At 49.0% G+C, this 24,037-nt stretch overlaps 1 protein-coding gene across 1 annotated transcript in view; it reads right to left on the bottom strand.

The window, feature by feature from the left end:
- Nucleotides 1–6,492: 6,492 nt before the first annotated feature.
- Nucleotides 6,493–24,037, bottom strand: part of LOC126252475 (uncharacterized) — a 340,371-nt gene continuing 322,826 nt past the window's right edge. The window contains exons 5-6 of the mRNA XM_049953369.1: nt 6,671–6,897; nt 6,493–6,570 (exon numbers count right to left, since the gene is read on the bottom strand). Of these exons, the coding sequence (XP_049809326.1) occupies nt 6,493–6,570; nt 6,671–6,897 (305 nt within the window). The remainder of the gene's footprint in view (nt 6,571–6,670; nt 6,898–24,037) is intronic.

Here is a 24,037-nt window from a genome sequence, read left to right as displayed (position 1 = left end):
CAACTCTGTACAGTTACAACACACCAGTAAACCCAGAAGAAGGCCACTGTTACCATAACCGAAACGTTTGTTTCTCCAGTTTATTTCTAACATTATGAAGCGATACCATAATCTGAAAACGTTTTGACAACTGATTGTGGTCGTGGAAAAATACGGTTTTATAGGGTCACGGTATACAAAATAGATTGAGGTTCGTTTAGTTAAGCAGAGGTGAAGACGTATGCGCAGGAAAGCGTAGCATAATATCTGCATCTAATCATAGTGCGCCACTCATCACGTAAGGTGCTTGGAGATTCCGGCCTCAGCTGCGAGAAGGACTTCTTTTTTTTTTTTTTTTTTCTTATGAATGGTCTGATGCTCGGAGGCAGCGAGTACGGACGAAAGGAGCGTTTCAATAAATGCCATACACCTGCAGGCCTGACCGATGCAACCTGACTTCATTTCAAAGAGTTGCACATCTACATCTACAGCATAATCCGCAAGCCACCTAATGGGGGTGGCGGAGGGTACTTCTGGTATCACTAACTGGCCGCTTCTATCGTGGTGGCCGAGCGGTTATAGGCACTTCAGTCTGGAACAGCGCGACCGCTACGGTCGCAGGCTCGAATCCTGCCTCGGGCATGGATGTGTGCGATGTCCTTAGGTTAGTTAGGTTTAAGTAGTTCTAAGTTTTAGGGGACTGATGACCTCAGATGTTGAGTCCCATACTGCTCAGAGCCATTTCAACCATTTCTTCTATCGTGCTCCATTCACGAATGGCGCCTGATAAAAGTGATTGTGGTAAGCCTCCGTATTGGCTCTAGTTTCTCGAATTTTCTCCTCGTGATCATTACGCGAGATGAGTATGGGAATAAGTAATATGTTGTCCTACTCTTCCCGGAATGTTCTCTCTCAAAATTTAAATAGTAAACCTCTCCGTGACGCACAACGTCTCTCTTGTAACAACTGCCAGTGGAGTCTCCGTAGATAAATATGTGTGTCTGTTCTTTCTGACAGGTCAGAAAGAACAGACACTATTTTGATCCAGCAGCCATTATGAATTAAGACACAAAGGAATTACAGACGTTGGCTGCAAGCGGGCATTGAGTGATCAGTTGAAAATTTGTGCCGAATTCGGGTCTCCTGCTTCCCCATCGACTGCAATCAACTCCTGCTTGCAGCCAGTGTCTGTAATTCCTTTGTGTCTTATTGGAAATTTGTGGTAACAACTATGGGACATCGGTCCCTAGGCTTACACACTAACTTACACTAAGGACAACCCGTGAGGGGGGGGGAGGGGGGAAGAAGCCGCGCGAGCCATGGCACAGCTCCTAGACCGGGCGGCTACCCAGCGCGTCACTTTGTGTCTTAGTTCATAAAGGCCACTGGATCAAGATAGTGTCTGTTCTTTCGGACTTTTCTCTTCAATAGAGACGCACACCATACCCGAATAGAAGGGAGAACCGATAGAGGTACTCAAGGTACCCTCCGCCACACGCCGTCAGGTGGCTTGCGGAGTATGAATGTAGATGTAGATGTAGAACTCGTATAGGAATCGGCGAAATGCCGCGAGTAATGAGGGTCATGGGCAAGTAGCACTACATTAGTGGTGAGTGGATAAGGTGAGAATTTGGATCTGACGGGAGGCGTGCTAGGGTAGTCCGTGTAGTTGGAATGACCACTGTGTCCGGACGACTTAGTAATAAGAGTATTTGCCCAGCAAGCAGGAGACGCGGGTTCGAATCCCGGTCCGGTACAAATTTTCTTCGTCCCCGTTGACTGCAATCAATACCCGCTTGTAACCAGTATCTGTAATTCCTATGCATCCGAGTTTCAAATCTTCGTCTAATGAAACAAATTTCTACTCGGAATTACGAGTCTTAATGTACTACTAACACAGAAAAATCTGAACTGCTTATATGCAGTGGACTCCTCGGGATCGGTGACGTGAAGCACAAGACAGCATAGACAGTCATGTGTACGATATCAGTATGAAATGCTGAGTGGATCTTTTTTTTTTCAGTACTTGGCAAATTTCTGGCCAGCCACCTAATTTAAAACCCTACCGAAAAGTTGCTGCTTGGTCTGTTAGCCGGCGCGTTTATAAGATATCTAGTGTGGCTGTGGTCGGCCGTAACGTTACCGTTTCCGGCCACGCGGAGGCGGCCATGAACACTAAATGTAGTGTCGTTCACTTAGCGACGACCTCATCGAACAGCTTTAATGTCCTATCCCAGTGATGGCACCTATATGTTACTCCTAGAGCCTTCACTCCTTAAGGCACCTAGTAGCGTGTGGCAGAATGTACCTTGTCCACCTCTGTCTCCCCCTCCCCCCCCCCTTCCGAAATCGCTTTCCTGTTACCGTAGAGGATGGCTCGCGGAAAGAACGATTGGTGCTAAAGCTCTTGTGTGGGCTCGAACCACTACGTCTTAACATTCAAGGACATTCCGTGGGATATACGTAGCAGGAAGAATTATATTCGGAGACACTGCTAAGAACGTATGCTCTGTATGTTTTAACAGAGTGTACAACGGCTGTCTCACCACTGGAGTTGACTGAGTATATCCGTGACGTTTCCGCGCTTACTAAAAGAACCTGCAACGAAACTCACTGCTCTCCTTTAGATATTTTCTATTTTCGCCATCATTCCTAACTAGTGTACATCCTAGACTGACCAGCAATATTCAAGTATTAGTCCAGCGAGTGACCTGTAACCTACTTCGTGGCTGGACTACGCTTGCTGAGGATGCTGCCAATGAATCTCTCTCTATCATCTGCCAAAACCGCAAATGCTTTACATCGCTCCGTACGCATACTCCTAGATATTTTATGGATGACGCATACTCCTAGGTATTTTATGGATGCAAATGCTTGAGGTGATGGTTCTTCAGTTGTGCAGTCATGGGAAAATGACATTCCTCAAGTATATTCAAGAGACTAATTCGCTCTTGCTATTACACTTCAATCAATGTTCCTAAAGTACTGTAACCAGCACAATCTTCGTAATGTGCTGTTACTGCTACAATCATGTTAGTGTTGCTGCACATTGTTGTTATCGTTGTTAGTACTACGGCATGTGATGCTACTCACCATTCGTCCCTATTGGCTTTATCTTCTGCTGCTCGTGAAACTACTGTACTACTCAATAATATTTAATTTTGTAATAGACCACAGTTATGTTCTACAACAATTAACAATTTCAGGATACATTCTAACTGCATGCTTGCTTCCTATATAGGTTTTTTTTACTCCAGTGAGCGTCTATGGCTCATAACAAATTACTGTAATCATACAGAGTCTAGGTATACAGCTCTAGGGCAACCCTGTGGCCGTTCTGTCAAATTCCTTACGAAATATTTCTACCTCAGGTAACACAAATAGTACAATTACTGGTTTCAATTTAGTACAAGCTCATCAGCAGATGCTGTCAATAAGTTAACGAGTTACTACGTAGAGTACTCACATTATCTGTTGGCAGAGTGGTAATACAACAAAACGGTAATGATAGAGGAATATGCCCAAAAGAAGAAACCCAATTTTGTTTGTGGCTTTAAAAAAATAAAAATAACCAAAATTTATCTTTTAAAGGCGTGTAATATTTACTTTCCAAGCTTATGCACCCTTTATATTTTACTCTTACAAAACATCATTGAAAGTTATTACAAGAAAAATTATTTTCAAGAAACTGTCACTTGATGGGTTTAGTAAATAGATGCCAAAATCGGACCCTTTCTAAAATAAATAGAATGGTAATAAATGTAATAGGAGAAAGATATTAATTTAGAAGAAACATAATCTAATTTCAAAGTAGGTATAATACCTTCCAGAAGCTTATAGAACTGTTGTTTCTTTGTCGAACCCAAGAGTTCTGCTATTAAATGTTCCTGCACACTCGCCGTTTTTGTTACGCTTAAGGCAGAGACTAACTCACGCTTCACGAGGAATTTCGTCTTTAAAAGGATGTTCAGAGTTATTTCTCTTTGCAAATTCTACCGCCATTTTCATAGTCCGAGTAAACCCTAAGAAGCCAACCCAGTTGGCCGTGCGGTCTAACGCACGGCTTTCCGGGCGGGAAGGAGCGCCTGGTCCCCGGCACGAATCCGCCCGGCGCATTTGTGTCGAGGTCCGGTGAACCGGCCAGTCTGTGGATAGTTTTTAGGCGGTTTTCCATCTGCCTCGGCGAATACGGGCTGGTTCCCCTTATTCCGCCTCAGTTACATTATGTCGGCGATTGCTGCGCAAACAAGTTCTCCACATACGCGTACCACACAAACATATGGGTTACACTCGTCTCGTGTGAGACGTTCCCTGGGAGGGAGGAGGGGGGGGGGGGGGGGTCCACCGGGGGCCGAACCGCACAATAACCCAGGGTTCGATGTGAGGCGGCGGAGGGGTGAAGTGGACTGCGGTAGTCGTCGTGGGGTTGTGGACCACTGCGGCTGCGGCAGGGACGGAGCCGCTCCGTCGTTTCTAGGTCCCCGGTTAACATACAATACAATACACTACAATACAAGCCGTAAGAAAGAAGTTTCCATAACAATACTAAACAAGCTATTCACGGAAAATTGTAGTTCTACCTACTCTGTTTTCGATGCTTTCTCTGAAGTACTGTACTTCATGCTGAGCAGATTAATGAATGCAGGTCCTGGAACGTTGAACTTTTCACTGGTATTCTTCCATCAATCCTCGTTTTGTGAACTGCATTGATAGCTTTAGTCACTGAAGATGGGCCGCCAGGCGCTGTGGTCGAGCGGTTCTAGGCGCTTCAGTCCGGAACCGCGCTGCTGCTACGGTCGCAGGATCGAATCCTGCCTTGGGCATGGATGTGTGTGGTGTCCTTAGGCTAGTTAGGTTTAAGTAGTTGTAAGTCTAGGGGAATGATGATATCAGATGTTAAGTCCGATAGTGCTTAGAGCCATTTGAATCATTATTGAAGATGGGCCACACTTTCTTTGATTAACCTTCGCCATTACCCTCTTTGAATCTGCAGTAGAATTCAAAGAAAATAATAATGTATACTAAATCACGCAAACTTCAAAGATGAGAAAGTAAGGAATCCGCTTGAAACAAACGAAAGTGTTCCAGTTTAGGCAATTACAGCCTAAATTTTGTCAAATACATAAATTTTTCCAAGAAAGGACGAAGGGCAGCATCGGTGGTAGACTTTGAATCTGTTTCTAGGAGGTTGATTTCAGCTACGGTGTAACTATCTTCAGTGCAGTTATATCAGTGCAGTTATTTATCATATATATGGTAAATGCCGGTCTGGTATCATGTGCAATTTTATTTACGATGACTTCGATATAACTGTACTGAAGATAAATACAAAGTAGCTGAAATTGATTCGTGATACAGAGACTAAGAATTTACGACTGGTGCTTCCCTTCCTCCTAACTACGATCTCATTATTACGGTCTTGGAGCAGGCAGTTCTTAAGAGAAAGAGAGCTGAATTCATTTTCAACCAGACATTTTAGAGTAACATTTAAGTCATAAGCTTGTATGAGGTCCATGATGAAGGAATTTGTTGCTAGCGCGCTCGAGCACATGTAATTTCGATAGACTGCTCACGCGCTGCCTGCGATATGTAAGCTATAAGAGAATCTCAGACCAGAGAGCAGTGTTGACTGCAGTAGGAACTGTGTAGCTGTAGCAGTAAGTTGTTGCTAGCGAGCAGTCTGGTGTATGGAGTTGGCTGGGCCGGTCGTGTGGAGCGATGGCGGTGCCTGAGCGTTGTAGTATAAGGTAAAAGCAGCCTCTAGCATATGTACTATGGTTATATCAAGTCCCATGTAAATGGTTTTAGGAAAATCCCTTAATAATAATATTTCTTATAAAAATTAACTTTTGACGATTATTCATCTCAATTTAAAGAATGTACTAATTTCTCCAATCCATGGTTATTCCGATTATTGCAAAGAAAAATCAGTTGTTTCTTTATATACATGACAAATCTGTCGGCCAGCATTTCACAGGGCTGTGCCAGAAAAATTTATTGTAAGAGCACATATATATGCATTATCCGGCGACTTCATTGAGGTAAGAATTTTTCTCTTTTTTATTCAGAATGATCTTTCAGGGCCATGACGCAGTACTGCAGACGTCCAAAATTTACTAGGTTAAATTCACAGTCAATTACTGAAAAGTTATAAGTGAGCGACAATTTTATTGAGAGATTAGTCACATTGTATTATTGGTAGGTTACGGAAATTTTTTTATTGGGAGGTTACGCTAAATGTCAATGCTATACATATTATTTATTTATCTGCTGGGAGGTTACAAGCTTTAGCCTTAAATCTTACTGTTGGACAACACTTATTTGTTGAAAGGCTTACGGACTAATGTCTAGGAGAAATAACGAACAAGGTAACACAATGTGAAACGTTGTGCCATTGTCAAAGCATGTAATGTTGGACTGATAAGTAAAGAAAGCGACTATTGCACCCCGCTACAAAATGACTGAAGTCAGAAACTGATATTTACAGTTGGTTCTACTAGAGTGCTGGAGAATTCAGAGCCAAGAACTAGGTGTCCGCTTGAGGGCGGTGGGCAGTCCAGTTTTGGGCACTTCCTTTGCCATTCGTGTGACCTTAGGTCGAAACGTTTGACTAAAGAAAAACTTTAGACAGTGGTCATTCTGGAGTCACCGTTGTCTACGTCTCAGCGTCGCTTCTGGTGTGGCCACTCACCGCGGCGAGCACCGCCAGGTTTCCGGCGTCAGGGTCTCCGCCGTGCGCGGCGGTGGCGGATGGCGCGAGGGCGGTGCGCGCCGCCTGGACGAGCAGCGCGGCGTGCAGCGCGCATGCGCAGCCCCAGAGCGCGGCCACGGGCCAGCGGGGGCCCAGGCAGCGGCGGCAGCGGGACGGGCCGCGGGGACGGTAGCCGCCGAAGCCGCGGCTCGAGTGGATGCTGGCCGCTGCCGGCAGAGTACCAACAACGGCTGTCAGTCTGGGGGCGCTCCACATCTACAGGCCACCTTTGACTTTGATGTCTACAATAAACTACGGAAATTTCCAGTATTCATCACCTGTTTATTAACAAGGGTACGAAATTGTGCTAAACGCATTCTCTGAAAATGATTTCAAGCAGTTAGTTCATGAGCCCACACGAATAGTAAACAGTTGTGAAAACACACTTGACCTCTTACCAACAAATAATCCTGAGTTAATAACCAGCATCAAAACCCATATAGGGATTAGTGAGCACAGGGTTGTCGTTGTTAGATTGAATATTGTAATCCCCAAATCCTCGAAAAATAAGCGAAAAATATAGCTATTCAAAAAAGCAGATAAAAATTCACTTGACGTCTTCCTGAGAGACAAATGGTTCAAATGGCTCTGAGCACTATGGGACTCAACTGCTGAGGTCATTAGTCCCCTAGAACTTAGAACTAGTTAAACCTAACTAACCTAAGGACATCACAAACATCCATGCCCGAGGCAGGATTCGAACCTGCGACCGTAGCGGTCTTGCGGTGCCAGACTGCAGCGCCTTTAACCGCACGGCCACTTCGGCCGGCCCTGAGAGACAATCTCCACTCATTCCAAATTAATAATACAAGTGTAGACCAGATGTGCCTTAAATCCAAAGAAATAGTATCGGCAGCAATTGAGAGATTTATACCAAACAAACTAACAAACGACGGAGCTGATCCTCCTTGGTACACAAAACGGGTTAGAACACTGTTGCAGAAGCAACGAAACAAACATGCCAAATTTAAACAGACGCCAAATCCGCAAGATTCGCGATCCTTTACGGAAGCTCGAAACTTTGCGCGGAGTTCAATGCGAGACGCCTATAACAGTTTCCACAACGAAACTTCGTCTCGAAACCTGGCAGAAAATCCAAATAGATTCTGTTCGTATGTGAAGTGTGTTAGTGGTAAGAAACAATCAGTGCCTTCTCTGCGCAATAACAATGGATATACTATCGAAGACAGTGCTGCCAAAGCAGATTTACTAAACACAGCCTTCCGAAATGCCTTCACAAAAGAAGACGAAGTAAATATTCCAGAATTCGAATCGAGAACAGATGACAACATGAGTAACGTAGAAGTAAATATCCTCGGAGTGGTGAAGCAACTTAAATCACTTAATAAGAGCAAGTCTTCTGGTCCAGGCTGTATACCAATTAGGTTCCTTTCCGAGTATACTCACGCATTAGCTCCATACTTAACAATCATATACAACCGTTCGCTCGACGAATGATGCGTACCCAAAGACTGCAAAGTTGGACAGGTCACACCAATATTCAAGAAAGGTAGTAGGAGTAATCCACTAAATTACAGGCCCATATGCAGCAGGATTTTAAAACATATATTGTGTTCGAACAATATGAATTATCTCGAAGGAAACGGTCTATTGCCAGCCGCTGGTGGCCGAGCTGTTCTAGGCGCTTCAGTCTCGAACCGCTCGACCGTTACGGTCGCAGGTTCGAATCCTGCCTCAGGCATGGATGTGTGTGATGTCCTTAGGTTAGTTAGGTTTAAGTAGTTCATAGTTCTAGGGGACTGATGACCTGAGATGTTAAGTCCTATAGTGCTCATAGCCATTTGAACCATTTGAGCCATTTGAAACGGTCTATTGAAACACAGTCAACATGGGTTTAGAAAACTTCGTTCTGTGAAACACAACTAGGTTTTTATTCACATGAAGCGCTGAGTGCTATTGACAAGGGATTTCAGATCGATTCCGTATTTCTGGATTTCCGGGAGGCTTTTGACACTGTAGCACACAAGCGGCTCGTTGTAAAATTGCGTCCTTATGGAATGTCGTCTCAGTTATTAGACTGGATTTGCGATTTACTTTCAGACGGGTCACAGTTCGTAGTAATTGACGGAAAGGCATCGAGTAAAACAGAAGTGATTTCAGGTGTTCCCCAAGGTAGTGTTATAGGCTCTTTGCTGTTCCTTATCTATATAAACGATTTGGGAGACAATCTGAGCAGCCGTCTTCGGGTGTTTGCAGATGACGCTGTCGTTTATCGACTAATAAAGTCATCAGAAGATCAAAACCAACTACAAAACGATTTATAAAAAACATCTGAATGGTGCGAAAAGTGGCAGTAGACCCTAAATAACGAAAAGTGTGAGGTCATCCACATGAGTGCTAAAAGGAACTTGTTAAACTTCGGTTACACGATAAATCAGTCTAATCTAAAAGCCGTAAATTCAACTAAATCCTTAGTATTACAATTACGAACAACTTAAATTGGAACGAACGCATAGAAAATGTTGTGGGGAAGGCTAACCAAAGGCTGCGTTTTATTGGCAGGACACTTAGAAAATGTAACAGACCTACACTACGCTTGTCCGTCCTGTTTTAGAGTACTGCTACGCGGTGTAGGACTGACGGAGGACATCGAAAAAGTTCGAAGAAAGGCAGCACGTTTTGTATTATCGCGAAATATGGGAGAGAGTGTCACAGAAACGATACAAGATTTGGGATGGACGTCATTAAAAGAAAGGCTTTTTCGTTGGGACCGAATCTTCTCACGAAATTCCAATCACCAACTTTCTCCTCCCAATGCGAAAATATTTTGTTGACACCGACCTACATACGGCGGAACGATCACCGCGATAAAATAAGGGAAATCAGAGCTCGTACGCAAAGATATAGGTGTTCATTCTTTCCGCGCGCTATACCAGATTGGAATAATAGAGAATTGTGAAGGTGGTTCGATGAACCCTCTGCCAGGTACTTAACTATGATTTGCAGAGTATCCATGTCGATGTAGATGTAGAAAGGCGTACTGAATGGTGATTATTCCAAATTTTTTACTTGTAAACTCTTTAAAATTCTTGAATGAAACAAATGTTATTTACATTCAACAAATTTATTCTTAATGTCTACATACGTGTGATTCTCTTCGTCTCACTGGATATTTCTTTCATTAATATTCTGTACTACATTGAGGTGACTAGATGACGATGGCATGGGACAGCGATATGCACATATACAGATGACAGTAGTATCGCGTACACAACGTGTGAAAGGGCAGTGCCGTGGCAGAGGTGTCATTGATATTAAGATAATTCATGTGAAAAGGCTTCCTTTGCGATTATGGCCTCACGGTGGGAGTTAACAGACTTTGGTAATTGAAGGTAGACGCATGGGACATTCCATTCCGGAACCCGTTACGGAATTCAATGTTCCGCGATCCATAGTGTCAAGAGTGTGCCGAGAATGATGAATCTCAGGCATTACTTATCAGCGAGGACAACGCCGTGGCCGACGGCCGTCACTTTACCACCGAGGGCAGGAGGAGTTGTCAGTGCTAACAGACAACCAACACTGCGTGCAATAGTCGTAGAAATTTGGCACGAGACGACCGACGCGTGTTCCTTCGCCAACAGCATCACACTGTCTACAGCGCCTCACTTGGACCCGTCACAATATCGGTTGGACCCAAGGCGGCTGGAAAACCGTGGCCTGGTCAGATGGGTCCCGATTTCTTTTGCTAAGAGCTGATAGTAATGTCCGAGTGTGGTGCAAACTCCAAGATGCAATGGACCAATGTTGTCAACAACGCACTGTGCAAGCCGTTGATGGCTCCATATTGGTATAGGCTGTGTTTACTGGAATGGACTGGATCCCCTGGTCCAGCTAAGCCGATCGTTGACTAGTAACGGTTATGTTCGGCCATTCATGGACTAAATGTTCCAAAACAGAATCGAGTTTTTATGGATGACAATACGCCATGTCACCGGGCCACGATTGTCACGATTTGTTTGAAGAAAGGTCTGGACAATTCGAGCGAATCATTTGGTCCGACATTAATACCATAGAAGATGTATGGGACATAATCGACGCGTCAGTTGGCACTCAAAATCCCCCACCGGCAACGCTTCTGCAATTATGCATGGATATAGAGGAAGCTGGGCTCAGTATCTGTGCAGGCGCTTCCAATGACATGTTGAGTAAATAAGATGTCGAGTTGCTGCATTACGTAAGGCAAAAGGGGGTCCGATACGATATTAGGAGTTATGCCATGACTTGTCGTCTCAACATATTTTCGACCCTCTACCGCTAAAACGCTACGAGTTATAGCGTGCAACTTGGCGGTGTGTAATGTAACTGTATCGGAGGGTGATGCGTGACAAACAGCGTGTTGTAATAGAGTTTAGACCTCAATCAATTCGTCCACTCATGCAGCGCCCTCCACTTCGCAATGACATTGTCAGCCCACTTACGAGTTTCCCGACAAGTACAACATTCCGACACCATGATTTTATCCTCCATACAGTTCCGACTTGGCTCCATTCGATTTCCATCTGTTTCAAATACTTAAAGGACGCCTTCGAGCTGCACTGCAAGTGGAGGCTAGGTTGTGGCTCTGTCAACAAATTCAAACATTCTGCAGTGACGTTATCAACAGAGTGGTCTCTCGCTGGGAGATATGTTTTCATCGCCACGGTGACTATGTTGAGAAATAAATATGTAGGCATGAACAATGAAGATAACGAATGTTAATAAACTTTGTTTCACTTACAGGTTTTAAGAGGCTTCGGACGTGTAAATACGTCTGCAGAGCAGAATAAAGACTGAGAGCAAACGGAAGAAAAGCGAAAGTAATGAGAGCTGGGGATCACGAAGCAGACGAAATTAAAGAACTCTGCAACCTAGGCAGCAAAATAACCCATGGTATATTGGTTAAGGAGGACAAAAAAAGCGGGATAGCACGCAAATATCCATTCCTGGCCAAAAGATGTCTACTAATCACTAACATAGGTCACAGTTCGAGAAAGAAATTTGTGGGAATGTACATTTGCAGCACAGCATTGTACGGGAGCGAAACATGGGTTGTGAAGGAAACAGAACAGTAGAGAATCGAAGCACTAAAGATGAATGTTGAAAGTTAAGTGGACTGATAAGGTAAGGAATCAGGAGATTCTCCACCAAATCGCAGAGGAAAGGAATGTACGGAAAACACTGGCGAGAACGAGGGGAAGGACGATAGGACAGGCAGCCGTTGTGACCGAGAGGTTCTAGGTGCTTCAGTCCGGAACCTCGCTGCTGCTACGATCGCAGGTTCGAATCCTGCCCCGAGCATGGATGTGTGTGATGTTCTTAGTTTAGTTAGGTTTAAGTAGTTCTATGTATAGGGGACTGCTGACGTCAGATGTTAAGACCCATAGTGCTTAGAGTCATTTGAACCATTGACGATTAGACATTGGAATATATTCATCAAATAACTAAAGATATATGTTGCATTTGCTACGCTTAAATGAAAAGCTTGCACAGAACAGGAATTCGTGGCTCATACCAATCTGAAAGCTGATGAATCAAACAAAGCAAAATTATTTTTTTATAATATATCTTTCACTGCTGCCAAGCACGAGTTTCCCTCATTCTTTTCTTACACTACGCCTTTCGGAAATTGATTGTCATCTCCAAATGGTTCTCTCGTGTATTATTGAAATGTTGTGTGTTGTAACTGCGACCAGGACGGTCGCGGGGTAGCAATAATGGAAAGTGCGGCGGGACCCGCGGAGAGGCCCGCGAACAACAACGCAACGGGACTGGACGGACACGACCAACGTAGGACAGAACGAATACAACAAAATTAAACAATGGAGTCACAAGGAAACAAACACGTCCACTCGTACACACAACAAGGAAGTAAGCTGTCTAGCGCGAAGCTAGGTCTAACCCGACGTACGCGAGATTAGACTGGCTGGCTGAGATTTTTTTTTCTTTATTGTTATTTTAAACACCTTGTACAAAGGTGGGCTGTCAGCAGCATAGTATGCTGCTCTTCAGCTGCGATTGATACAATATAAAACATAATGGAGGTACAGATGATACAATACAAATGACGGGTAAAAAAACTGTAGACACGGAAAACAATATACACGAAGCCGTCCACGCTGGACAAGAAAAAACACTAAAACCTGTTGACACGGCGCACAAAACACGGACGACTGCGACGGCACAGGTGAACGGTGGTGGCGTGACGGCGAAAGAACACTAAACACAAAAACGAAGGCACACACAAGAGACACTGTTGGCGATGATCTCCGGCGCGCGAATGTCCACTGAGCGTGTACTAGTCCGGGGACCTGCCAAGAAAGGAGGAGGGTGGTGGGAGAGGGAGAGGGGAGAGCACAGATGCTAAGGGCAGGGGAGATAGGGGGGAGGAAGGAAGGGAGGAAGAGGGAGAGGAAGCGCGGGGGAAGAGGGGTGGAGGAAGGGGGGATGTGGGGAAAGGAGAGAGAAGGGAGGGAGGGTGGCCAAAGGAAAAAACACAGGAAGTGGGAGGGGAGGATCTAATTTGATAGGAGGGGTAGATGGAGGGGAGGAAGGCATCATCAGGGAGGGGGAGCTGGCGGCAGCCACCTTGGGAGAGGCTAAGGAGGGAGAGATGGAGACCGGGTGGGACGTGGGAATACAGGTGCGGCAGCGGGCGGGGGTGCGAGAGGATGGGTGAGACTAGCGGGTGAGGAGGATCGAGTTTACGGGAGGTGTAGAGGATCCGTATGTGCTCGAGGAAAAGGAGAAGGTGGGGGAATGGAATTAGGTCATACATGATCCGGGTGGGGGAGGTGAGATGGATGCGATATGTGAGGCAGAGAGCATGGCGTTCAAGGATCTGAATGGATTTATAAAAGGTGGGGGAGGGGGGAGATCCAGGCTGGATGGGCGTAACAGAGGATAGGGCGGATGAGGGATTTATAGGTGTGGAGTATGGTGGAGGGGTCCAGACCCCACGTACAGCCGGAAAGGAGCTTGAGGATACGGATTCAGGAGCGTGCCTTGGCTTGGATTGTCCAGAGATTGGAGGTCCAGAAGAGGTGATGGACGAGGGTGATGCCAAGGTACTTAAGGATGGGGGTGAGGGCAATAGGACGGCCATAGATGGTTAGATAGAAATCGAGGAGGCGGAAGGAAGGGGTGGTTTTGCCTACAATGATCACCTGGGTTTTGGAGGGATTGACCTTGAGCCACCAATGGTTGCACCAAGCAGTGGTATTGGAGAAGGTGTTGGGAATGCTGCAGGGTGGGGGCAAGGGCAAGGAAGGCGGTGTCATCGGCAAACTGGAAATGGTGGACGGGAGGTGACAGCGGCGGCATATCCGCCGTATACAAAAGGTACAGAAGGGGGGAGAGGACGGAGCCTTAGGTCACACCGGCAGAGGGAAACAATGTATAGGGATCCGTGTTATGGATGGTGACGTAGGAAGGACGGTGGGAGAGAAAGGAGCTGATCAGACAGACGTAGTTAATGACGAAGGGCGAAGGTTTGGATCTTGAAGAGGAGACCAGAATGCCAAACGTGGTCATAGGCACGTTCGAGGTCCAGGGAGAGGAAGATTGCGGAGCGACAGGAATTAAGTTGTTCGGAAAGGAGATGAGTTAGGTGAAGGAGAAGGTCATGGGAAGAGAAGGATGGCCGAAATCCACACTGAGTAACAGGAAGGAGGCGGTGCTGGTGGAGATGCTGGCGGATGTGTCGGGTGAGGATGGACTCCAGGACCTTGCTGAAGACTGAGGTAAGGCTGATGGAACAGTAGGAGGAGATGGCGGATGGCGGTTTACCGTGTTTAAGGAACATCGGCGTACGAGAAGTTTTCCACAGGTTGGGTAGTAGCCGGTGGACAGGACTACATTGTAGAGCCTGACCAGGGTGGAGAGGAACGAGACAGGAGCTTCGCGAATGTGCCAGCAGGTGGCACGATCGTGACCAGGAGCAGTGTTGCGTTTTGTGCGGAGTGTAGCAATGAGATCCTGTGTAGTGACAGGGGCATTGAGTTCCGTGTGTCCAATATTGTCCAAGTGCTGAAAACCAGGTGCGAGGGGGGGGGGGGGGGGCACAAAGGTGTCAGTTCGATCGCGGACATCCGGGAAGAGGGAGTAATCGAACTGGGGATCATCGGGGATGGAAAAGACATCGGAGAGGTAGGAGGCAAAGTTATTGGCCTTACTAAGGGTGCCAGGGAAAGGGTGATCATCATGGAGAAGAGGATAGTAGGGGGAGGGTTTAGTTCCGGTAAGGCGACGGAAGGCTGACCAGAACATGGACGAGTTAATAGGTCGGGTAGAATTTAAATGGGTGTATGTCTGTCGCCAGTCCCGGCGTTTCTTCGACACAAGCAAGTTTCGGATGTGTCGCTGAAGTTGCCGGTGGCATCATAATGTGTCCGGGTCACACGTGTGGAGGAAGGCACGGTAGAGACGGCGGGATTCACAGAGGAGGAGGACGGCCTGTGGGGGTAAGGTAGAACGGTGGGGATGGATGGCGACAGTAGGGACGTGGGCCTCCACAGCCTCAGACAAGATCTGCTTGAGAAACGAGGCAGCATGGGTAACATCATCAGGATGGTGGTAGGTGAAGGGGTGGCTACCGACCTGGGTGGAGATGTATCCGAGTAGGCATTCCAGTCGGCACAGAAATAATCATGGACGTACTTTGGGGGAGGGTCATTATGAAGGTCCGGGCGGGGGCGACGACCTTCTGAGGAGGACAGGGAGATGGTCGCTACCAATGGGCTCCATCGTTATGCGGCCAAGGAGGTTAGGGGAGGAGAGGATGACATCAGTAGTGAAGTTGGATTCGGGACGGGTGTGCTGGGGAATGGGGACGAGGTCGCCTTGAAGGAAGGAGAGGAACCAATGCCACCGCCATAACTGGGCGGCGGAACGATTACAGATGTTGAGGTCGGCGACGATCACATAGGAGGAGAAGGTATGGACAATGTGGGAGAGGAAGTCGAAAGGAAGGGGGGCGTTAGGGCGGACACAGCTGGTGGCGCAGATGACGGTAAGGCCGGTGAAGAAGAGACTAAGAGTCAGGTGTTCGGTGGGGTCAGGAAGCAGAGGTTGGAGCCGAACCGGGATCTGGCGGTGGTGACCAATGGCAACTCGGCCACGCGCAATCGGGAGGGGATTATCGGAGCGGTGAAGGAGGTAGGGCGAAGTGTGGATGGTGTGGTAGTGTTGGAGGAAGGTGCTGGCTGAGCGCGAGGCAGGAACTTATGTACACTATCTGGGGCGCCGCTATTGGCCGCTGGGACCATGTGTTCCACGGTGGCGCCCTCACACTAAAAGTGGGCCAGGAGGCGGGCGCCGCCACAGCTTACGGTGCGATGGTGCAGAGACCTCTATGGGTCTTTGACATCCATGATGTCCCTGAAACTTGCATGTAGGAGCTGAAACGCCCCAGACGCTGCTGAGGTGGGCGGGAGTGGGAAGAGGAACTGGGCGTATCAACCGCAATTGAAGGGGAAGAAGGGACCCCCGACGTATCCATGACAGCCAGTCCAGAGTCCAGGGCTGGGGAGGGATCCGCCGATCCACCTGGAGGCGGATAGTGCCGACGGTGGCCCGCCAGGAGACAGCTGGAATGGTGACTTGAGGACCACGTCCATACCAGAAGGAGGTAGGGAAAGAGGCGGTGACGCAAGTCCCGTGGCAGCACGAGGGTGGAGCTGATTATGATGGCGGTGCTCCAACCCTTTCGACGTCTGCACCGACGTCACACGCCGCCCATGGGCCGCAAAAACTGTGGCGGGTGTCCCACTCACCTTGTGCCAGTACTCGCAGGCCACACTGCCGTGCCAGATGCATACCGATGCGAGGGATGGGAGTGTGGGCTGGAGGAAGATCAGCAAATGGAGCAGGGTCCGCGGCTGTCGCCCATGAAAGAGCTCTGCTGGACTGCATCTGTCAATTGGCGTAGTGCGATAGGTGCTGAAAAACAGGGTGAGGGCCGACGTGTTTGGAGGTGTGTCAGCCACCTTAGTCAACTGGTGTTTAAAAGTGCAGACAGGCCTCTCCGACGCGCCATTGGACGAAGGGTGGAAAGGGGGACTATGGATATGTTTGATACTATTGGCCTGACAGAAGTCGTGGAAGGAGGATGCTGATAATTGGGGACCATTATCGGAGACCAATGTGTGTGGGAGGCTCTCAATAGCGAGAACCTGGGCCAGGGCTGTAAGTGTAGCCTCCGTGGTGGTGGATGCCATTCGGACAACATATGGGTATTAGGAGTAGCCATCAACTATAACCACATGGACCCCAAAAACGGGCCCGCAAAATCGACATGGATATGATCCCAGGGCCGGCGAGGCACAGGCCAGGATGCAAACGACTGAGGGGGGCTTGCCTGGTAATGCGCACAGACAGTACACCCACGGACCAGGCGCTCAATATCGCCATCAATGCCGGGCCAATATACATGCCGGCGAGCCAAAACTTTCATACAGGACATACCCCAGTGCCCTTGGTTTAACAAACTGAGCACCCGACGCCACAATTCTGGAGGCATGACCACCTGGTGGGCATCCGACTCTGGCCAACAGAAGCACATCATCGACCATGGAGAGCCTGTGGGACATGTGGTGCCAGAGGCTGAAATCAGACGGCATCCGACAAGTGACATAAAACGGCCACCCGTGGACCATGTAGTTGAGAACCTGCTGCAAGACAGGATTGCGGCGGGTAGCTGCAGCAACGTCAGCAGCCATACGATGAAGACTGTCCAGCGCATTCTGGTGGGCAAAATCAATGTGAAAGCAGAAGAACTCATGTTGGTCAAAAGATGGATTGGGGCCTGCCAGGAGACATGAGAAAGCGTCCGCATTAGCACGGTGGGCAGTGGGCTTAAACCAGATGGTTTGAGCGTAATTATGTAAAAACAATTCCTAGTGCTGGAGACATGGAGCCGTCCACTCGGGGGGGTGACAGTGGGGTCCAAAAAGTGTAACAGAGGGTTTTTGGTCCGTCAGGAGGGTGAACTTTGCCCCAAAGAGATAGGTGTGAAATTTTCGGACTGTGAACACGATCGCAGGGCCTCCTTTTCAATCTGGGAGTAGTTGTGTTGTGCTGGGGTCAACATCTTAGAGGCGTAAGCAATGGGCTGTTCGGAGCCATCGGCATCCTGGTGAGCGAGGACGGCCCCAATTCTGTATGCTGAAGCATCAGCTGCCACAACCAGGGGGCGATCCGGAGAGAAGGGAGTAAGGCAAGGGGTGGACTTCAGCATCGCATTTAAACTCAGAAAAGCCTGGTCGCAGACAGGAGTCCAAACAAAAGGCACCCCTTTGCGACACAAGTGATTGAGGAGTTGAGCAATGGAGGCAGCCTGGGGCAAGAACTTTAAGTAATAAGTAACCTTGCCCAAAAACACCTGCAGATCAGGTAAGTCCATGGGACAAGCATCGGCCTCAATGGCCGCGACATTATGACTCAAAGGGCGAATGTCATCTTTGCTAAGCCAGTGGCTTAAGTATTCCACTACTGGTTGAAAAAAAACAACACTTGTCCATCCAACAGCGTAGACCAGCAGACTGCAGAGCGTGAAATAACCCGCTGAGGTTTTGCAAATGTTGCTGGTGGGACACCCGGTGACTAAGATGTCATCCTGACCATTGACACATGCAGTGATAGGCTGCATAAGCCGCTCCAGCAATCGCTGGAAAATGGCTGGCACCGAAGAGACACCAAAGGGAAGGCGGTTGTACTTATACAATCCGAAAGGCTTGTTGATAACCATGATGTTCTGAGATTCGGCATCCAAGTGCAACTGGTGGTATGCCTCAGCCAGGTCGATCTTGGAAAAATGCTCTCCCCCGGCAAGCTTGGCAAGAATGTCTTCCTGTCAGGGAATGGGGTAAGTGTCAACGAGGGACTGAGCATTGACTGTAGCGCCGAAGTCCCCACACAGCCGAGGGGACCTATTGGGTTTCCGTATGACCACCAGTGGTGTCGCCCATGTACTGTAAGTTACAGGTTCCAGCACGCCAGCGGCCTGGAGCCGATCAAGTTCGTGGTTGACCGCTGGCTGTAAGGCCACCGGAATAGGCCGGGCCTGGAAAAAGCGAGGCTGTGCATCTGGCCGTAGGGTGATGTGCGCCTGAAAGCCGGAAGCACATCCGAGATCCGGTGCAAACAACGACGCGGAAGCAGAGCACAAATCGTCCAATTCCTGAATGGGAACAGCCGTGAAAACGACCTTAACTTCGTCGGAAATTGTAAAGCCAAACAGTTGAAACCAATCCAGGCCAAAAATATTCGAAATCGACGTATGGTCGACGACAAAGAGGGTAAGGAGCCGTGGAACACGCTTGTACGTCGCCTGGACGGCGAACTGCCCACGAAGGGGAATGGAACCGTCTCCATTGGCGACCAAACGGCGATAGGGAGGTGACAACGCAGGAGAGCCCAGCTGTGTATGTGTTGCCATGTTAATCAGGGAGACAGTGGTCCCAGTGTCGACCGACACCCCTCGACGGTCGCGGCATAAGACGCTCGTTAGCCGATTGAGCAATTTCAAACAAGTGGGCAATGCGGAGAATATCTTCCAAGGAGGGGTTTTCGAGTTTCAACGCCGCAGTATGGACCTCAGGGCCGGAGTCAGCTGAACCACCACATCCCGGATAAGAGAGTCCACATACGAAGCCTTACACTGCTGATTGGTGCACGTGAAATCACATCGATGGCGGAGACCCTGCAAGTCCTTGACCCAGGAACGACACGATTGACCCGGCTGTTTATGATGTCTGTGGAACTCCAGCTGAGAGGCGACTACATGGTAGTAATAGTTTGTCAGCACAAGGCAGATCTCCTGCTAAGCGAGAGACACAGGATCGGACAATGGTGCCAACTTGCGGAGAAGAAAGAATGTGTCTGGAGGGGCCCAAGACAAAGCAACGACCGCTGCAAGGAGTCGTCCATGACTTGAAAAGCCGTCAAATGTCGAATCAGCCGATGTAAGTAGGTTTCACAGTTCTCTTTAGCGTTATTAAATGGTAGAAACGACAGTGGACGCAGGAAAGCATTGGACTCCCGACGACTCTGAAGCTGGTGCGGTAACGCGTCCCGGGAATCGACTTTGTCCATTAGCAACTGCATCGACTTTTGTAAGATGTCCAACTGGAGCTGCTGCTGCTGCTGCATGAGCTGCTGCTGTTGCTCCATCAACAGACCAACTTCGCCTCAAACCAACAACAACCACTGTTTACCTCGTCGCCAAAATGTTGTAACTCCAACCAGGATGGTCGCGGGGTAGCAATGACGGAAAGTGCGGTGGGAGAGGCCTGCGAACTACAACACAACGGGAGAGGACAGACACGACCAACGAAGGAGAGAACGAATACAACAAGATCGAACAACGGTGTCACAAGGAAACAAACATGTCCACTCGCACGCAGAACAAGGAAGTAAGCTGTCTAGCACGAAGCGAGGTGTAAACCCACCTACGCGAGATTGGACTGGCTGGCTGAGCTTTTTTTTCCATTTTTTTTCTTTATTGTATTGTATATGCGCTGCTCTTCAGCCGAAAGACATAGAACAAACAATAGAAGACATTGAAAAATAAGGAAGGAGAGAATAGAGATAAAAAAGGGGGAACATCATGAAAGGCAATAGACAAAAAACGGGGTGACTGTAAAATGGAGATAAAAAACTGTTTAAAAGTAGCACACACAAAAAGCCACACACTGCGACAGTTAAAAGAACACCAGGCACAGTATGACTGGAGCATAAAAGGTATCGACGGATGGCGTAGCACATAAACACTGACGACGAATATCTCAAGGCAGTACACAATTAAAATCACACCTCTTCACGCAAAGGAGAAACAGCACTAAACACAACACCGATGTGGCACACTGACGATGATTAAAACAGAGGATCAGCCAGGCACAAGGAGATGAGGAGACCGGAAGAAGGGAGAGAGGGGAAGAGAGGGAGGAGATGAGCAGGGGGGGGGAGGCGCTGAAGAGGGCCAGGTATGGAATGACGTGGGAAGGAAAGAGGCAAGTATTGGATGCAGGGTCTCAGGGGGGGGAAGGAGGAAAATCCGCTCTGGGAAAAGGAGGGGAGAGGAAAAAGGGGCCCCTGCGGAGGGGGGGGGGGAACAAGGCCACGTTATAGTAGGAAGGGCAGATGTCACGGCGAAGTTCGTCATCCGGGAGGGGGAGGTGTTGGAAATTGCCCTGGTGAAGGAGATGGAGGGTGTGGAGATGGAGAGAGGGAGGGATACAGCGATAGCGGCGCGGCAACGAATGCGGGGTGGAGAGGAAGGAGGAAACCAGAGGGTGGGGGGATCAAGCCTGTGGACAATGTAAAGGATGTGGAGATGTTGGAGGAACAGGAGGAGGTGGGGGAAGGGGATCATTTCATACAGGAGCCGTGTGGGGGAAAGAATGTGGATATGGAAGGCAAGGCAGAGCGCATGGCGTTCAAGAATTTGGAGGGCCTTATAAAAGTGGGTGGGGGCGGAGATCCAAGCAACGCTGGCATAACAGAGGATAGGACGGATGAGGAATTTGTAGGTATGGAGGATGGTAGAAGGATGCAATCCCCATGTCTGGCCAGACAGGAGTTTCATAAGGCGGAGGCGGGAATGGGCTTTCTGCTGGACAGTCTGGAGATGAGGGGTCAAGGTGAAGTGTCGGTCGAGGGTGAGGCCAAGGTATTTCAGGGTGGGGGTGAGCTGGATGGGACGACCATAATGGGTGAGGTAGAAAACATGGAGGCGAAAAGAGCGAGTGGCGTGGCCTATGATGATTGCCTGGGGTTTGGAGGGGTTGAGACGGAGGAACCACTGGTTACACCAAGTGGTGAACTGGTTAAGGTGGGTTTGGAGGGTATGTTGGGACCGTTGAGGGGTAGGATAGAGAGCCAGGAAGGCGGTGTCATCAGCATATTGGAGAAGGTGGACCGGTGGGAGTGGCTTTGGCATATCAGCCGTGCTCAAGAGATAAAGGAGAGTGGAGAGGACAGAACCATGGGGGACGCCAGCCATGGGATAAAAGATACGGGAGTTGGTGTTGTGGAGTGTGACATAGGGAGGTTGGTGCGAGGGGAAGGAAGCGACCAGACGGACAAAATTGATAGGCAGGGCGTAGGTTTGGAGTTTAAAGAGGAGACCGGGATGCCATACACGGTCATAGGCATTTTGGAGGTCAAGGGAAACAAAAATGGCAGAGCGACGGGAGTTGAGCTGGAAGGACAGAAGGTGAACGAGGTTGAGGAGATGGTCTTCAGCAGAGAAGGAGGGTCGGAAGCCACACTGGGTAAGGGGGAAGAGGTGCATTTGGGAGTCAGGTGGTCGTTGTACATCAGGCACTGCTGGCAACGGTAGGATTGGGGAGGGGATTTGGAGGATTCGACGGTGGTATATCAGGGCACCCTGGGTGAGGAGATGGTCAATGGATAGTGTGAACTCAGAGAATACCTGCATGAGGTAGGTGGGACCAGAGGCATTGTGGACACGGCAGGCAGAGCGGATTTCCAAGTCCGGGTGGGAGTTCAGTTCTGCCAACACTTCATCCTCTGTGATCACCGGGCTGAGCTTGGTGATCACAGCGGTGTAGGTGGGGGGGGGCGATGGGGAGTCTGGGACTGACAAGGAGTGGATGAGAAAAGGAAGGGTCTCAGAGAGGCGTGGGGGCCAAACATAACTCGTGGGAGTTTTCGCAGGAGGTCTGTGTGAAAGGATGGGGACGGGGACTCGATAAGGACTGAGTCCTTGCGGGGAATTATTTGGGAGATGGGAGCACCAGGTACGTACTTTCGTATCTCCACGGTGAGGGTACGAGTGTCGAGGAACTTAGGATCGGGCATTGACAGGACAAAGGTGTGGCGGGTGGCGGCCAAGGTATGGTGGTTGGCTGGAGGAGGGGTGGTGTCTGTGGAAACGTTAGGAGGAGGGGGAGGTGGTGTTGACGTTTGTGGGAAGAGGCGGGAGCAGAGTCGGTAATGACGTGCTTTTGGGGTTTTTAAGAGACTGGAAGCTTGGAGGAGGGGAGAGGGTCAGGGAGGAGAGGGAGGTGGCAGGTGGCAGATCCCTGTGGCGTAGTTGAGGCGCCAGGAGGTTCAGTGATGGCGACGGTGGCTCGGCGCGACGTGATGCGTGCGGGAGACGCATATGACGAAGCGATGGGTTGGGTGAGAGAGGGGAAGCCGACCACCTGACGGGCGGCAGCAGAGGTGGCAACAGAGGCGTACGTGAGTGCGGGGTTAGTAGTGGGAGCTGTTGAGGGTGTGGAGGCTGTAGGAAGCGTGTAGAGGTGTGGGTATACAGCAGGGGAGGAGACAGAGGATGGGTAAGTGGGGGAATGGGAGGAGAGGTGTAAGGAGGTAGGCCAGGGGCGGCACTCCAGGAAGTGATTGTGGGAGAGGGGGAGGGGGAGGTGTAGATGACAGTGGAGGTGGGAGTACTCATAGCAGGCGAACGGCGACGGACAGACGGACGGACAGCAGGCGGCGGCGGCGGCGGTGGCGGCGGCGGCGGCAATGGACAGCGAGCAGGCAGGCAGACGGAGGAACAGCTACAGCAGCAAGCGGCGGGCGGGCAGAAAGACAGACAGACTGACAGACAGACACAATCTTCGAAGACGGAGATTCCACCCTGAGAGTAGCCCAGGCTTTGCAATGTGACGCTTTCGAAGGAGGGGATCCAACCCTCTAGATAGGGCTGGCTGAGCGCGAGGCAGGCGCTTAAGTACCTTATCGGGGGCACCGCTATTGGCCGCTGGGACCATAAGTCCCACTGTGGCGCCCTCACACTAAAAGTGGGCCAGGAGGCACGCGCCGTCACAGATTACGGCGCGATGGTGCAGAGACCTCTATGGGTCTTCGACGTCCATGACGTCTGGCGCGGATTCAAATTCTCCGACGCGCGGCACCAGATTGTTGTAGTGGTCATCAATCCAGAGACCGGCTTGATGCAGCTCTCCATGCTCCTGTAACCTCCGCAAACCTTTGACCTCCTAGTAACTACTGCAACCTACATCCTTCTGTATCTGCTTGCTGTATTCGTCTGTAGGTCACCGTATACGATTTTAAACTACACGCTTCCTTTCATTACTAAATTGGTGATTCCTTGATGCCTCAGAATGTGTCCCTATAAACCGATCCCTTATTCTACTCAAGTTGTGCCACACACTCCTCTTCTCCCCAATTCTGTTCAAATCCTCCTCATTAGTTACGTGACTCGTTATCTAATCTTCAGCAATTTTCTGTAGCACCACATTTCGAAAGCTTCTATTCTCTTCTGGTCTAATCTATTTATCATCCATATTTCGCTTCCATACACGGCTACACTAC

The sequence above is a fragment of the Schistocerca nitens genome, chromosome 4 (assembly GCF_023898315.1).
Source record: "Schistocerca nitens isolate TAMUIC-IGC-003100 chromosome 4, iqSchNite1.1, whole genome shotgun sequence".
NCBI classification, from domain to species: domain Eukaryota; kingdom Metazoa; phylum Arthropoda; class Insecta; order Orthoptera; family Acrididae; genus Schistocerca; species Schistocerca nitens.
The sequence above is the reverse complement of the archived record's forward strand: the minus strand, read 5'-3'. Positions and strand labels throughout refer to the sequence as shown.